Source organism: Canis aureus, chromosome 23 (genome assembly GCF_053574225.1).
Source record: "Canis aureus isolate CA01 chromosome 23, VMU_Caureus_v.1.0, whole genome shotgun sequence".
NCBI classification, from domain to species: domain Eukaryota; kingdom Metazoa; phylum Chordata; class Mammalia; order Carnivora; family Canidae; genus Canis; species Canis aureus.
In genome coordinates this window covers 9,459,045-9,476,233 of record NC_135633.1, presented here as the reverse complement: position 1 = coordinate 9,476,233, position 17,189 = coordinate 9,459,045, and the positions used below count along the sequence as shown (strand labels likewise).

The following is a 17,189-nucleotide window of genomic DNA, read 5'->3' as shown; positions in this document are numbered from 1 at the left end:
ACATAGGCAGAGGGAGAAGCAGGCTCCATGCACCGGGAGCCCGACGTGGGATTCGATCCCGGGTCTCCAGGATCGCGCCCTGGGCCAAAGGCAGGCGCTAAACCGCTGCGCCACCCAGGGATCCCTACATGTGCTTTTTAAATAGTGCTAAGCTTTGTTCCAAGTTCCGTCTTTGAAGTAAGAATCTAGAATTGTTTTTAAGTTGGTTTGAATAATACAAAATGATACTTTTTAAAATTATTATTAAAAAAGGGAAAGATGCTGGTTAACCAAAATTTTTAGATGCTCACTGTCTTGGCGTCATTGTGATAATGTCCTATCTGTGTCATGTCCTAGATGGTCCCCTCTTAGGAAAACTCAGGGTTTAGAGAAGGGAGAGGCATCTAGTACGATCACTTCTTTGCACGAGGTTAGGATGTGGATACAAGTCAGGACTTTGGAGGGAAATAGAACTTGGTTCAAAGTCCCCTCATCATTACATCTGTGTGACCTTAGGTAAATTACTTAACCTCTCTGAGCCCTACATTCTCCTCCTCAGTGTAAATGGGGATCAAAGTACCCACCTTGTAGGGTTGCCCTGGGGGTGAGATGGGATAATGGGCGTAAAGGACTTAGCACAACAGTGGCACGTTAGGGTAAGCAGCAAGTAATAGTTATCGTACACTATTATAATCAGACAAATCAGTATTTGCTTTTGTTTTTATTTTTTTCTGGTTGTAATCACTCTGGGGAAAGAGGTTCCCAGGAGCCAGACTGTTTGGCCAGGAAATTATTCCTCCTGACCAACTGCATCCTCTGCCTTCTTGTGCTACCTCCCTCCATCCCTGCGACGGTACAGCTGTGCTCAGTGCTCCGCTGTGGGCCAGGCCTTTGGAAACCTACCACTAGCTTTATCATTTTTTTTTTGGGGGGGGGACACTTAATTTACAGAAATGCTTGAGAAAGATACATTGAACAAGAAAAAATGCTCTAAAATAACATACTCTTATCTCCTAGTAGAATTAGTAAGTGCATCATAATTTAAGGTTTCTCATCTAATTTGTGGGCTCTATTCGTACATATGGCCTCTTCTGCTCTCTGCTCTTCTGTATCTCTTTTCCCGGCACATAAACAACCTAATTACTCTAGGCACGGCCCGGGGCATCGAATTGGATTTGGTTAGTACTGGCCAACCGGCTTAGAAGCCAAGGACTCTGGCTCTAGCCCTGGCTGTGGTACCCGCTAGCTAGCTCTGTGGCCTAGGGTAAGCCATGTACCTCTCTGAACCTCAGATTCCTTTTCTGTGAAAGGGGCTGGAAATGTCAGTGATGTAAAGACTTCATTGATGATGGGGATCAACTGAGGCAACAAATGTAAAAAAAAAAAAAGAGTGTTTGAAAACATTAATCATCATTTGATTATAAGGAAATCATCTTTTTAATATGATCCAATAGCTTATTGATTTCCACCACGGGAACGGCCACGCGCTGTGTGATCTTAGACACGCTGCCCAGCTCCTGAGCTGCAGACACTTCTCCTGCGATATGGAGGGGAGCAGACTCATTGCCCGAATCTTCTAACAGTGTATGATTGATTTCAATGCTGATGGTGAGTTCCCCTTGAAAACTGGGAAAGGCACAGGCTTTGAAGTCTGGCAGACTGATGGGCTGCTTCATAGCTTGCTTTTTGTTTTTTTGGACCCTTAGAGGATTGTCTCAGAGGGTTCCGGGTATTTTTGAAAACTTGAAAACTTCACAGCAGTTTGGCTCAAGGGCGGTGTTGCCTGCAACAGGACATCAGCTGTGAGCCGAGCTCTGCAGTGACAGAAAATGGATTAGACCATGATTTAGGTCTGTAATTTCCAAACTCTGGAGGCCCATTGGATAGAACCAGTTTGCTTTGGCACGTTGAATTTTTGTGGCCTAGATAACAGTGCTCCTTCCAAGAACTGGGATGGTTTATTGGTCCCTTTGCCATTTTGCTGCTCTCAAGGTGTGGCTCAAGCATTGCAGACAGGCCTGCCCCCCTGGCCCCTGGCCAGTGGCCTGCAGCTGTGTCAATAGGCCTTTGAAGTTCACACTCCCCAGCTGACTGGTCGGCATCATCTTCACCACGTTTGTCACAGGAAATCAGGAAAATGTATGTGGAAGCCGGTGTTGCCCAAGAGGCGCGAAGAGGAAAATGATGGGGTCTTTGATGAGAATACGGGAGGAATTTACCCGAATTCACAGTCCACTTCCATTAGCAGGGATTGTTCCTCACTGCTCTTTCTCCTTCTGTCTCTAAAGCCCTACAGTGAGCCGGTTTATTTTTAACCTGAATCGAGTATGTGCTAACCAGTGCTTTTTTGGGGCTTTCACATAGTGACAGTATGTTGTGATGTTGGTGGTTCTGCAAGATCCGGAAGGAGCTTATGAATCATCAAAGTGTGAATATCTGTTCAGGAGAATTTGAGTGCAGTGTATCATTAAGTATTTTTGTATCGTCTATTTGGGGTATACAAAATACCTGGTATTTTTTTGTTGGGCATGTACTTCACGCTCTCTTTGGGCAGGTACTTTGCAAGTGCTTTACATTATCATCACATTATTATCTTAGTCTTCACATCCTTAAGAAGTATGTTGTTTTTATTCCTATTTTGCAAATGAGAAAAGCTCTGGGAGGTTAAAACTGGCTGAGAGTGATGCAGCTAGCAAATAGCATAGCAGGTAATCCCTAACTGTTCCACCCTCAAGCCCCTGTTCAGAACTTCTACTCTATGCCACTGGGAATCAGAATCTTTTGCTGACCATCAAGCCTCCTTTTCTGTCCGTGTTACTCACATTCAGAACCATACAGTCGCCTCTTTCTCCTCTTTATCCTTGCTTAGCACATCTTCTTGGTCACTGAGTCCTGCCAGTTTGCCCTCCTCAGTGTCCCTGACATTTCATTCTTACCCCTGTGACTTCGTGCTTGGACTGCTGCAGTATCCTCCTAGCTCCCGTTGTCACCAGTCTTCTCCTTTTCTATCCTTCCTGCTCACCCTGCCAGATTCATCTTCCTTTACCACTGCTTTGTCCTAAAATGTGTCATTTAAAATGTTCCAGGGACTTTCTGTGGCTCACAGGATAAAGTTAATACTCAGGGCTTGAAATTGAGACCACCTCCCACCCCAGATCCCCACTCCCAGCCACAGAGGACCTCAAAGTTGCTTTCTGGCCTCACCCATCACTTCTGGCAATTACTTGATGTTGCCTTGGATCTTTTTTTTTCCTTGAAAATTATCTTTTTTATTTTTGAGATTTATTTATGTTAGAGAGAGAGAGCATGAGTGGGAGAGGCAGAGGGAGAGGGAGAGAGAATCCCAAGTAGACCCTGTGCTGAGTGTGAAACCGATGCAAGGCTCGATCTCATGACCCTGAGATCACGATGTGAGCCGAAACCAAGAGTCCGGCAGCTAGCCCACTACACCACCCAGGCGCCGCCTGCCTTGGGTCTTCTGACTCAGCATCTTTACCTGTGCTGCTGCACCTTCTGCCTAGAATGTTACACATCCTTCTACTCAGTCTCCTCTCTTAAAATCTCATCCTGGCCTGTCTTCCGTGAATCCTTTTCCGGTGGCTTTGCAGAAATGACGCCCCCGGCGCATTTTGTAACACGTAAATAGTACATGTCACACGTAACTTCACTGCACTTACCTGTGTGCCAGTGCTTCCTCTCTAATCCCAGTGTGACAATGGAACCCCTATATGTGTGCGTGCATGCATGCACAGGTCCCTGCTATGCTCATTGTCATTAGCGTGGTGCCTTGTACATAGTGGGCCCTTACTTGGTTGAACAAATGAGCTGATGAAGAGGGGAAACTAAATGGGAAGAAATAATCTACTTTTTGGGCGTTTACTACATGCCAGACAGTGTTCTTAGTACTTTCTCAGCTAATAATTCCTTTAACCCTTGTATCTACCCCACAAGATAGGTGATACTATTGTCCCCAGGACAGAAGTGAGGAAACCAGGGTACCACGAGTTGACCTAAGTTATCAAAGAATCAATGATGGACCCAGGATTCAAATTCACGTGGGCTGTCTCCAGAAGCTAGGTTGTCACTATGGCTACCTCTCCACGGATGGTCCTGAGCCTGATAGGTTCACTCACATAAGAGCTGCCTCCTGGGCTGAAAGATTTATCATTTTTTTTTGTTGTTTTTTTTTCTTAAGATTTATTTATTTATTCAGAGAGAGAGAGAGAGAGAGAGAGGGAGGCAGAGACACAGGCAGAGGGAGAAGCAGGCTCCATGCAGGGAGCCCGACGTGGGACTCGATCCCGGGTCTCCAGGATCACACTCCGGGCTGCAGGCGGCACTAAACCACTGCGCCACTGGGGCTGCCCAAGATTTATCATTCATAACAGGTTCAGGAGAGCCTGAGAACGGTGAGGATCCAGGCTTTCTTGTCTATGTCAGTACGCGAAGCCTTGCCTGCCTCAGCAGCGTGCACTGGGTGGGTTGGTGAGCCAATATAACCAGTCCCAGGCGCTGGAGTTCCCCAGGTGACGAAGTGCAGTGTAAAAGTGAAGGGTGTGTTTCGTGTTCTAGGAAACATGGTGACTTTGCAGTCAGACTACGGGCCTGGGGCTCCTAGAACACTCCACGTTAGGTGCGAGGTGATGACTTGGTTAATAATCCTAATCGGCCTAGCGCACATACCCTGTGTTTATCGCTCCTGTCTCGTAATCAGCTTCTATATTTTCCTTAACTTTACAGCTCAATCTGTGTGCCAGAGTGACTGCAAACCCGTATTTATCTAATTTAACAAACATGTGCATGTGCTGCAATTAGGCTCACATGTTGTGTGATCAACATCCTTTGCTAATTGCATAATTCCTTTTGCATTTCATCGTCAGATGGCATCCTTTTTGCGTACGTGTGTGTGTGTATGTGTGTGCGTGTGTGTCTCCCTGGCTTGCTGCTGGTTGCGAGCCGCATGTGGAATCACAGGCTGAGGCTCCCACCACGGTAGAACCACAGCGCTGGAGAGTTGGGAGGAACAGCCTTTCTTGTTTACAGGTGAGGAAACAAGGCCCGAGAAAATGAAGGGACTCCTATCCAGATGGCTCAGTCCGGAGAAGTGCTGAAGGCCTGTAAGGATGAATACATCTGCAAAGAGTATCCCCCAAACCATTCCCGTGTAGAAATCCCATGAATAATTCAAGCCAGTCTTGACAATTAGCATGGAACTTGAGTCTGGACAAGATGAGGCCAGGCCTAAAAGAAATCGAGTTTCTGGTGAGGAGGAATCTTAGGCGATCCTGAAGTTATAGCCCTCAGCAGTTGGTCCTCAGCGTCAGGGGGGCTCACTGCCAGCATGTGCTGCATTGGAAGGGAGGCTGGCTAACCTCTTTTCCCTTCCTTCTGCCTCTTTTTTGTAAGATTTTTTTTATTCCTCTATAAAGTTAGACCAGAAGAGGGTGGAAGATCCATCCAGGAATTAGGGATTAGCATAGAAGGAGTCAGAATATTAGAGCTGAATGGGGACCCGAAGATCTGGTCTAGAGCTTGCTCTGCAGGTGGTATCTACAGGCACAGCATTGGTTGGCGGCAGACCTGGGACTCAAGCCTGTGTCTCTTTACTCAGAATTTGGGCTTTTCTCATCACAGCATTCTTCTAAGGAAGGGACACAGAGGACAAGGCATGTTGACATCTCACACTTTCCTCCCTCCCTCAGCACCTTTACGTCATGCCTGGGAGTGCTAAGCCAGGGCTATAGGGATGCTGAGGCTCAGATCTTCATTTGGGCTGAGATGAAAGGGCTAGGGGAGAGGGTCCCCCCAGTGGAGAAGGCACCTGCTCCCCATTGTGGAGATTCTGGACTCAGAGAGGATTTAGGACGACGCAGTGGAGCCCAATACAGCAGGAATTCTGCTGATATTTGCAGAAAGAGTGTGTGCACTGGCCAGGGGATGAGGATGGGAGGAAGTAGAAAGGTAAGAGGAGGCTAGCTATTGCTACCTGCAGTTTCTTGGCTTGGAAGGCAGAGGAAATCATGAGAGGCTTGTCACAATGGACTTTATCTCTTCACCTGCCCAGGAAGAAAGACCTGGTGATTAATATGGAAACACCAAGAATCATCAGGGCTGGAAAATATAGTTGAGGGTGTGCTCAGAAAGAAGAGGAGAAGGGCCTCTGACCACTGCCAAATCTTCTGAACTGGAAAACCTTCCCACTGCTGCTGGCAGCAAAAGCAATGCCCTGCTCTCTGAGCCTCTAGCAGCCACGGCACTGTGACCACTGCTATGGCACTTGCCACCCTCTATCAGATAGATCCTGTGTATTTCCTGACTCCTATCACTGTCTAGGCAACGGGAGGTGCTCAGCAAATGCATTGAATGAACGAATGCATGGATTGTACACTGTTGAAATGGGGGGCTGTCATCAGGTTGGCAGGGAGAGAGAGCATATGGAATTGCCAAAGTAATTAAAATTAAAAATTTTAATAGCCTCTATAGAGGGCCAGAGCAATAAGATTAACTTTACCTAGTGCAAATGTAACACAAAGTCTACACGTAGTTTCAAAAGGTCGATTGCCCAAAGAAAGAGTGGTTTTTGGGGCGCAGCCCATATTTTAAGAAGCCAGCAGGAGGTGGGTCTTGGTGGGCCATAAGCTCCATGTGAATAAGATGGTGATATAGCTGCTAAAATGGGATTCGATTCCATAAGTAAAAGCTGGGTCCAGGCCAACGCAGGCGACACTCCCTGTAGTTTTGGAGCTCACTCAGGTCACATCTGGGGTCTAATGTTCATTTGGGGTTTTGTTAACAGCTACACCTTAACTGAGGTCTAGTGCTTTGGTTCACATAGTGTTTTCCCAAGCATTATCTCATTACGCCGTCCTAATGAGATGGTTTGTATACCAGCAAGGGCAAGCTGACTTGCTCAAGGTCACCTAGCTAGTGAGCCCAGCCTTCCCGACCCCTTGTCCGCACTCTTTCCGCTGCATCGCACCGCCTTTATGCAGGCCAGAGCCCCACTGTGCAGCATCTAAAAGCAAGACCAGCGTGACGCTCGTCAACTGCTGTCAACAGTGGACACGCTCAGATGGGCACCTCGCTATCAGACAGCCCGACAGCGATGTCTCAGAAACCACCCTCCCTAACTCAGGAGGGCTTTGACAGGCCAGCTCACACCCGCAGGCGCGGTGACCCTGGCCTCTTCAGAACTGGTACCAAACATCGAACATCACCCCACTCTGAGTGGGCCCAGGAAAGGACATATCTCTGTGTCTAGCTTGCCGGGGCCTGTGGAAAGGACTTGTGAGCTGGACCGCAAAGGAGGAAGAGGAAAGGGAAAAGATGCCTATTAAGTGTCTGGCTCAAGACGTTTCACATATATTTCTTTCCTGTTTTTAACGCACTGCCTGTTTCTGCAGCCTCGCTGCTCACCCTGGTCACTGTTTGACTCCTCTACCCTCTGCTGTTGGGTTGTCATCATAATCCCTCACATTCGTCTGGTCTCCCCCATGGGTTATCTGCTTTCCCGAAAAAAGCCCACAAAGAAAGAAGAAAACCCTGCATGCTCACTTAAATGTGGAATGTGCAGAAGTCAAATATATAGAAGCAGCATTGTTGAACCATGGTTAACAGGGGCGGGGAGGTGGGGGAAATGTTGGTCAAAGAGCACAGAGTTGCAGTAATGCAGGATGACTATGGGCAGCATGATGGCTCTCCTTAATAGGACTGTTAAATACTGGAAATATGTTCACAGTAGAACGTAAGTGCTCTCACCACAAAACGGTAACTACGTGAAGAGATATACTAGTTTGGCCAGTAATCATCTCTAGTACATATGTGTATATCAAATCATCATTTTGGTTAGAAACAAAGAGGGGACGCCTGGCTGGCTCAGCGGTTGAGCATCTGCCTTTGGCTCAGGGCGTGATCCAGGAGTCCCAGGATCAAGTCCTACATCGGGCTCCCTGCAGGCACCTGCTTCTTCCTCTGCCTGTGTCTCTGCCTCTCTCTCTGTGTCTTTCATGAATAAATAAAATCTTTTTAAAAAATAAAAATAAAAACAAAGAGATGAGTAGGGCAGAGATTACTTCCTTGTTTCATAGTGATGCACAAGAATGCCCCTCTGTCCTTTGGTCTGTCCATCCTTCATCGATCCTTTCATTCATTCTTTAACAAATATTTATTAATATTTATTTAGGAACTGTGCAGTACATGAGGGAAGCATCGAGACTTCTGGGAGAGACACAAACGTATATGCGAGGAAAGGAGGTATCACATTTGGGGCCTGTAAGTGGGGAGGCCCTGCTTTACCTGATGGGGCGGCGGGGTGTCATTGAGGACCGGGACCAGCAGGTGGCACTCTGGGTCCCAGGAGGCCCCCGGAGCTCTTTTCAGCCTTCACGCTTTCATTTTATATTCATTACTGTACTTAAAATCAAATTCTAAGTCGTATCATTGAAAGATTGTGTTCAATTTGATTTTAATTCCATTTATTTGATGTTAATTGTTCCATGCTCTTCTAAAAATGGTCAAATTAAATCTAGTTGTGTCAGGGCTTTCTGGGTAAGTGAAAGACTTGCCCAGAAATTTAGATTCCTAAATAAATTAGTATGTCTAGTGATTGGTACTAGCTCCCGAAGTCCTTTCGTAGGAAATGCTCATGAAAAGTTAATGCTGCTGGGGAAAATATCTGGAAGGATACACTGTAGGATGTTGCTTGTGCAGTCTCCCAGGCGTGAGAACACAGACTTCTTATTTTCTTTTACATTTGTCTGTACTTCATTCGTTTTCAACGGTGGGCGTGTATTATTATTATTATTTTAGTTTTTCATCGAAGTATAATCTACAAAGAAAAGTGTGCAAATCTCAACCAAACAGCTTGGATTGGGACGCCTGGGTGGCTCAGCAGTTGCGCATCTGCCTTAGGCTCAAGGTGTGATCCCGGGGTCAGACTCCCTGCAAGGAGCCTGCTTCTTCTCCCTCTGCCTGTGTCTCTGCCTCTTTCTCTGTATATCTCTCATGGATAAATAAATAAAATCTTTTTAAAAAAACAGCTTGGATTTATTTATTTATATACGTATGTAACCTTCAGCCAAATTAAGATATACATTATCAAAACCCCAAAAAGTTCCCTCACCTTCCCTTTGTAGTCAGACTACTCCATCCCCCCAGGAATCATTTTTCACTATTTTGGAACTTCATATACATGGAATTATACAGGACCTCCTCTTTTGTATCTGGAATCTGGTTCAATATCATTTCTCTAAGTTGATGTGTATAAATACACAAAAACTCACTAATCTGGTTGTTGTGTGTAGCAGAAACCTGTCCCTTTACACAGATGTGTAGTATTCCATCATAATGAAGGTTTTGCAGGTACACATTTCTATAATCAGAAAAGATTTTAAAAAGTAATTAAATATAGACATGAAAACAACTTTTTTGCTGGAGGTAAAGGAGATATTTGAACTGCAAGATAATCCTCAGAGTACATGGATGGAGACAGCAGGAATTGGCTTGGGCCCAGAAGCAGAGTTTTTGAGAGAGAATGAGGAGTTAGCTAATTTTGGATAGGCTGGTGGGGGCTCTCCCATGGATTGGGTGCCCTCGGGGCAAGCCTTCTAAGTCAGCTTGCTTTCACTAAGCCCCTGACTCCTTTTCTGTCAAAATGTAGCATTACCAGATTGAAAAGACAAAAAAGAAAAAACAAAACAAAACCCAGAACATCTAGTTAAATTTGAATTTCAGATAACAATGAAATATTTCTTAGTATTTCCTGAGGATTGCATGGGACACACTTATCCTAAAGAATTGCTCATTGTTCATTTGCAATTCAAGCATCACTGTATTTCAACTGGCAACCCTAAAAAAGGGATGTAGTAATAATCCCTGCTTACGAGATAACACAGTTGTTTGTGAGAAAGTGCTCATCGTTGGCAGAAGAGTATGTACAGATGAAAGAAACCAGAAAGAGCCAGAAAGGCAGAAAGGAGGACTCCTAGGTTTGGAACTGCGTCTGTCCGCCCCAGCAGGACAGGGAGCTTGCTTCTCTTGCCCACCCCCATCCCAGGGCCCAGCTTGATGCCCAACTCTGAGAAGGAGACACATAAACATTGTCTGGAGAATCACCGAATGGGTTTGATTTCCAGGTCCTGCACTTACTTATTTTGACCTTAGGTACGCCGTATTTTACCGCTCTGCGGTTCTGTGTCCTTACTGAATTCATTCAACAAATCCTTCAGGGAGCCTCGCTCTGCCTGTACCATGGAGAAACCCCATGAGCTGAGAGGTTTCTGCCCTTTTGAACTTTGTCTTATAAAAAAGGAAGAGAGAAAATAGGCCGGTAAACAAATAGACAATTTCTGATGGTGATGGAGTGAAACAGGGCATGGTGACGGGAAGGGTCAGAGGTGCTCTCTGGAGGAGGCGGTTGGGGAAGACTGCTCCGAGGACGTGATGCCGAGCAGAGACCCCAAGGCCGATGAAGAGTCAACCTGGGAAGGGGTGTCCTGGCCAGAGGGAAAAAAGCAAGGTTTCTTATCTGAGGACAGGGTAGGGGTGTGGGGGGAGAAAACCCAGAACTGTAAGGTGTCAAATGAAGGAAAGTTCATTTGTGAAATTATCAAGTTCCCTGCAGGTAAAAGAGATTCTGAACTTTTCTCATGGAGCTTCAACCCCAGTCCCAGACCACCTGGAAACTCAAGAATATCCAATTCAGAAGAATTGGTAGTACAGAGCTACTCAAGAATCCAGTCTGGACCAAAGTGTTTCTACTACGCTGTGTGACGTAGAGTACAGACACTACTGGTGTTTAAAAAAAATGATATTGTCATGACATCCAATCACATAATGGTATTTAAAATTTTTTTTCCCCATTTCACTTTTATCGCCCAACCGGTCCTTCACCAGGTAGCTTAAGAAGCATTGGCACAGAAGCTATAGAATCAGGAAAATCTGTGATTTATTGTAGCTCAATCTTTCTAGCTGATTGTCTTTAATTAAATTGTATAATCTCCCTGTGTCTTGGTGTCTTCACCAATAAAATGGGCATAACACACCATCTTTATCCATTCATCTGCCAATGGACATCTGGGTTTCTTCCATATTTTGGGTGTTATGGACATTGCTGCTATAAACACTGGGGTGCAGGTGCCCCTTCAAATCACTGTTTTTTATCCTTTGGATGAATACATAGGAGTGCAATTGATGGGTCATAGGGTGGCTCTATTTTTAACTTTTTGAGGAGGCTCTATACTGTTTTCCAGAGTGGCTGCACCAGTTTGCATTCCCACCAATGGTGCAGGAGGGTTCCCCTTTCTCTGCATCCTCACCAATGTCTGTTGTTTCTGAGTTGCTAATTTTAGCCGTTCGGGCCCGGTGAGCTGGCATCTCATTGTGGTTTTGATTTGTATTTCTCTGATGCTGAGTGATGTTGAGCATATTCTCGTATGTCTATTAGCCATTTGTAGATCTTCTTTGGAGAAATGTCTGTTCATGTCCTCTGCTCATTTCATGACTGGATTGTTCTTTGGGTGTTGAGTTTGATAAGTTCTTTAGAGATTTTGGATACTAGCCCTTTATCTGGTATGTCATTTGCGAATATTTTCTCCCATTCTGTAGGTTGCCTTTTAGTTTTGTTGACTGTTTTCTTTGCTGTGCAAAAGCTTTTTATCCTGATGAAACCCCAATAGTTCGTTTTTGCTTGTTTCCCTTGCCTTTGGAGATGTATCTAGCAAGAAGTTCTTGTGACTGAGGTCAAAGAGGTTGCTTTACTCAACCATCAAACAGAATGAAACCTTGCCACTTGCAATGACGTAGATGGAACTAGAGACTATTATGCTAAGCAAGTCAGTCAGAGAAAGACAAATGCCACATGATTTCACTCAAGTGGAATTTAAGAAACAAAACAGATAAACATAGGGGAAGGGAAGGAAAAATAAAATAAATAAAAACAGAGAGGGAGGCAAGCCATAAGAGATTCTTAACTATGGGGGACAACCAGGGTTGCTGGAGGGGGGTGGTTGGGGGGATGGGGTAATTAAGTGATGGGCATTAAGAAGGGCACTTGTAATGAGCATTGGGTATTATATGCAACTGATGAATCACTAAATTCTACCCCTGAAACTAAAAATACACTATATGTTATCTAAATTAAATTTAAATAAACATTTTTTAAAATGGGGCACCTGCATGGCACAGTTGATTAAACATCTGACTCTTGGTTTGACTCAGGTCATGATCTCAGGGGTGTGACATCGAGCCCTGTGTAGGGTTCCTCCCGCCACTGGGAGTCTGCTTGAGATTCTCTCTCCCTCTGCCCCTCCCCACTGTGTTCACGTGCTCTCTCTCTCTCTTTAAAATAAATATAAATCTAAAAAGAAAAGAATGAGTAAAGTCTTTATGTATTTAACTGGTAAAATCACCAAACTCTATTAAGAAAAAAGTAAATGCAAAGTTCAGTATAGAGGTCAGCAAACTCTTTCTGGAAAGGTAATATTATTTCCATAAATATTATTTTCCATAGGTAAATATTTTAGGTTTTGCAGACCATATATACCCTCTGTGGAAGGGTCTCGTTTCTACCATTGTAGATACATAGTGGCCATAAAAACAATGAATGGCAAGTTTGGATGAGGCGTGGGGTCAGTCAAATTTATTTACAAAAATGGGCAGCAGGCTGCAGTTTGAGTATAACATGTGTTACAAATTGTGTGCAGGATGGAGGCTAGGGAAATGTGGAGGCACACACAGCAGAGAATCTCTCTGGAAGACCTCCCAAGAACCCATGTACCAGGGACCCTCCCAGGTAGGGAATGGGAGAAGGGAATATGTGCTGAGGAGACTTTTTACTATTACATTCTTTAGTATCTTCTGAGTTTAGAACTCTGTAACTGTATAATCTATCCAAAAAAAATAAATCAAGGAAAAAATAATAAAATAAGATGGGCATAGGGCCACCTGAGTGGCTCAGTAGGTTAAGCATCTGCCTTTGGCTCAGGTCATGATCCCGAGGTGCTGGGAGCAAGCCCCGAGTCAGGCTCCCTGCTCAGTGGAGAGCCTACTTCTCCCTTTGTCCCTTTCCCTGCTTGTTCTCTCTTTCTCTCAAATAAATAAAATCAATCTTAAAAAAAAAGGCATAACATGGCCCACCTGTTAAGATTTTGCACCATCAATGACGTAACATATATAAAGCACCCAGTACAGTGAGTGAGTGGTGGAAAAATATTAACTCCCATCGTACTACTAATGGTATCTTACATATATTCAGTTGATCAACAGGTATTTAGTTAGTGCCTAGTATGTGGTAGGCCTGCTAGGAATGGGGGATTAAAATAAAAAAGATAAAAAATCCCTTCCTCCTAGATGTTGTGGGGAGAGAGAACCATAAATGAACAAGTTAAAGGAATGGCTATGGAGACAAAACAGGGGAGAGGAGAGGAGGAATGGATAGCGACAGGCAGAGACGCCTCACTGAGCTGAATGGAAAGAGGTAAGGGAGAGGGGCAACTAAGTATCTGGAGACAGAGAGTCTTAATCTGTACAGACAGCACGTGCAAAGGCCCTGAGGTGGGGGTCATCCCCTGCCTGGTATGTTCAAGGGACAGCAAAGAGGCCAGTGTGACAGAAACAATTTAGAGAAGGGGCGGGGCGGGGAGGGGGCAGGAGATAAGCCAGAACGGGAGAAGGGGCTTTGACCTCTGAGCCATTGCCAGAACTACAGGTTCAGCACACACTTGAGAAGAGCTTGATCCTTGGTGGGCAGTTGCTCCACGAGGATAGAGCTTTGAGTCTGTGAGGAGCAGGGGAGCCTGTGCTTGGCTTTACGATGCTCCCTGCCCTCAAATCCAACAGGCGGACCTTTAACTCTCCTTGCTGCAGTGCGCAGCGTGGGATGCACAGCGGCTTTTTCCACCCCAGCCCCTCAGATGGATCTTTTTCACCTGAAATAGGACCAGGGCAAAGGACATTGGTGAAATAGGTTTGGATCTGTGTTACCTATTCCCTTTCAACATGGGTGAACTTTTTAGGTTCTTTTTTTTTTTTTTTTTAAGATTTTCTTTATTTATTCATGAGAGACACAGAGAGAGAGAGGCAGAGACACAGGCAGAGGGAGAAGCAGGCTCCATGCAGGGAGCCCGACGTGGGACTCGATCCCGGCTCTCCAGGATCACACCCTGGGCCGAAGGCGGCGCAAAACCACTGAACCACCTGGGCTGCCCACCTTTTTAGGTTCTTAACAGATATAGTCAGTCCTTATTCTATTCTATATTTGCGGACTCACCTACTTGCTGAAATTTATTTGTAACTTCCAAATCACTACTCGCTGGGCTTTCACGGTCACTCGCTAACAGGCACAGTGGAGAAGTTTGAGGTGCGCATCACGTGTATTCCCAGTGTCGTGGAGCAAAGTGACGCTCTGTTTTGCTGTTTCAGGTATGCAGTAAACAATTAGCCTTTTGCAGTCTACTTATGGCTCTGCTTTTTTCGTTTTTGTGCTTTTTTGTTGGTCATTTTGCTGCTTAAAATGTGTCTTCAATAAATGGTGTCGGGAAAACTGGACAGCCACATGCAAAAGAATGAAACTAGACCCCTTTCTTTCACCTACACGAAAATGAACTCAAAATGGATAAAGACCTGAATATGAGATGTGAAACCATAAAACTCCTTGAAGAAAATATAGGTGGTAACCTCATTGACATTGGTCTTGGTGAAGATTTTTTGAATCTGACACCAAAAGGAGAAGCACCAAATGCATAAATAAATCACTGGAACTGTGTCATACTAAAAAGCTTCTACACAGTACAGGAAAACATCCACCAAATGAAAAAGCAACCTCCTAAATGGGAAAAGATATTTGCAAATCATATATCTGGTAAGGGGCTAATATTCAAAATAGATAAAGAACTCCAACTCAATGGCAAAGAAACCCCAAAACAATCTCATTAAAAAATGGACAGAGGATCTGAATAGACATTTTTCCAAAGAAGACATGCAGATGGCCAACAGGTACATGAAGAGATGATCAACACCACCAATCATCAGGAAAATGTAAATTGGGCATCACCTCACCTGCCAGATGGGTAGCATCAAAAAGACAAGAAATAACAAGTGCTGGCGAGGATGTGGAGAAAAGGTAAGTAACCCTTGAGCCCTGTTGGTGGGAACGTAAACTGGTGCAGCCACTGGGGGAAACAGTATGGAAGTTCCTCAAAATAAAAATACATCTACCCTCTGATGCAGAAATTCCACTTCTGGGTATTTATTCAAAGAAAATGAAAACACCAAAAAATATATGTGTACCCCCACGTTTATTGCAGCATTATTTACAATAGCCAAGATATGAAGACAAACTGTCTATCGATGGATGAATAGATAAAGAAATTGTGTATATGTACACAGTGTATCACTCAACCGTAAAAAGAATGAAATCTTGCCATTTGCAGCAATTTGCATGGACCTCGAGGGCTCTAGGCTAAGGGAATCAATCAGACAGAAGGAGACGAATGCCATATGATCCCTTATATGTGGAATCTGAAACAAAACAAAACAAAAACAAAAACCCAGCAACTCCCAAACCAGGCTCATAGACATAGAGAACAGACTGTGGTTGCCAGAGTGGGTGGGAAAAGGGGGTCAGAAGGTGGAAAGAAAACAAAAATTGTATCTCTTTTACATAATATAATTAGAGAACAGAGACTACCTTATATTGAAACAGCAGTTCTTCAAAAAGATGCAAATATTAAAAATTGATTTCTCAACCATCAGTCTTCTCTCACTAATCCTTCCTTTGTGATTTCTGAGTTATATTTCTAAGGGATAAATATGATCACATTATTGACTCAGTTTAAAATCCTTCATTTATTTCCTGAAGTTTTAAAGTTGAAGGTTCTGTTGAGCCAACGAATCCGGTCTACTAATCTCAGCAGCTTAATCCCCCTGGCCCCCCTCACCTTGTGCTTTTTCAGAAACCAAGGACTACTGCAGAGGGTAGACCCTGAAAAGTGCCCATAGCCTTATCCCCATTACACTGAAAACCCTTTGAGGATGGGCCTTACAAAAAAGCATAGCAGTGGGTGGGAAGAAAAGTAGAGATGCAACCAATACAAAATGTTGAAGCATTTCTCATTTTCCTAATGTATTTTTTTTTAAATTAGAGTTAACAAGAGAAATAGTTTTCAAATAGTATAAAAAAAATAGAAAGTATCATAGTTTCTGTGTTAAAACCACCCTCATGGTGACTATAGGTAGGAATACCGTGTTGTATATTTGAAAGTTGCTAAGACAGTATCTTAAAAGTTCTCGTCACGAGAAAAAAAATTGTAGCGATGTGTGCTGATGGTTGTTAATTTGACTTCTCACTTCGCAGTGTGTACCACGGTGACCATTTTGCAGTGTACACAAATTTTGGAACGTGCACACCAGAAACCAATACGTTGTTATATGTTGATGATATTTCAATAAAATATATATATATTTTTAGGTTCTAGAGAAAAACGAGAAGCCTCCCCAAATCTTCCACTGATGTCAATCAGAGTGAGCAGTACTGAAAATATGTCTTCTGGCGAGCACAGGAGGGCCAAGCAACACAACAGCAGCACAACATGTGCCCCAAGCATAGTACTGAAGTGCTGGCTAGTGTTTCTAAGCTCAGGAACGCTGTGATGTGCCTTACGGAGAAAATACCCGTGTTTGATAAGCTTTGCTCATGCCCGGGGTGTCGTGCTGTTGGCTGCGAGTCCAATGTCAACGGATCAACAATATACAGTCTATTCGGTAGAGTGGCTTTAAACAAACACATGTAAAACGAGGTACGTGTGTATTGATGGGTGGACGAAACTGCTGGGAGAGAGGCTCACCGTAGTCTAATCTTGTCCTTCCCTCTAGGGACAGTGGTTCAGGACCTGCTAATTCACTTTTTGTGGTGACTTTACAAAATATAACTTTCCGGAGAAGTACAATCGATGTGCTCTGCTACTAGCAGGGTGTAAGAATGCGTGCTTTACTCCTCATCTGGCAGCATTAGAGTCTATCATTAAAAAAAAAAAAAAAATCTTAAAAAAAAATTCTTTTCCGGAGTGCCCAGGTGGCTCAGTGGGTTAAGCATCTGCTTTTGACTCAGGTCATGATCCTGGGACCCTGGGATCGAGTCCTGCATTGGCTTCCCTGCTTAGCGGGGAGCTTGCTTCCCTCCCTCTCTCTCTGACCCTCCTCCTGCTTGTGCTCTC

At 44.3% G+C, this 17,189-nt stretch overlaps 1 protein-coding gene across 4 annotated transcripts in view; it reads left to right on the top strand.

The window, feature by feature from the left end:
• The window catches only part of LOC144294545 (uncharacterized), a 23,474-nt gene extending 6,285 nt beyond the window's left edge, over positions 1 to 17,189 (top strand). For 2 of the 4 annotated variants that reach the window (XR_013361900.1, XR_013361901.1), the window contains exons 3-5: positions 1,434 to 1,587; positions 8,162 to 8,232; positions 8,788 to 9,016. Coding sequence is in view for 1 of the 4 variants with exons in the window: in XM_077866230.1 (XP_077722356.1) it covers positions 8,162 to 8,250; positions 16,445 to 16,626 (271 nt within the window). In the remaining 3 variants the exon portion in view is untranslated. Of the gene's footprint in view, positions 1 to 1,433; positions 1,588 to 8,161; positions 8,251 to 8,787; positions 9,017 to 16,444 lie in introns of those variants that run through there. The other 2 variants (XR_013361902.1, XM_077866230.1) reach the window with 2 other exon arrangements.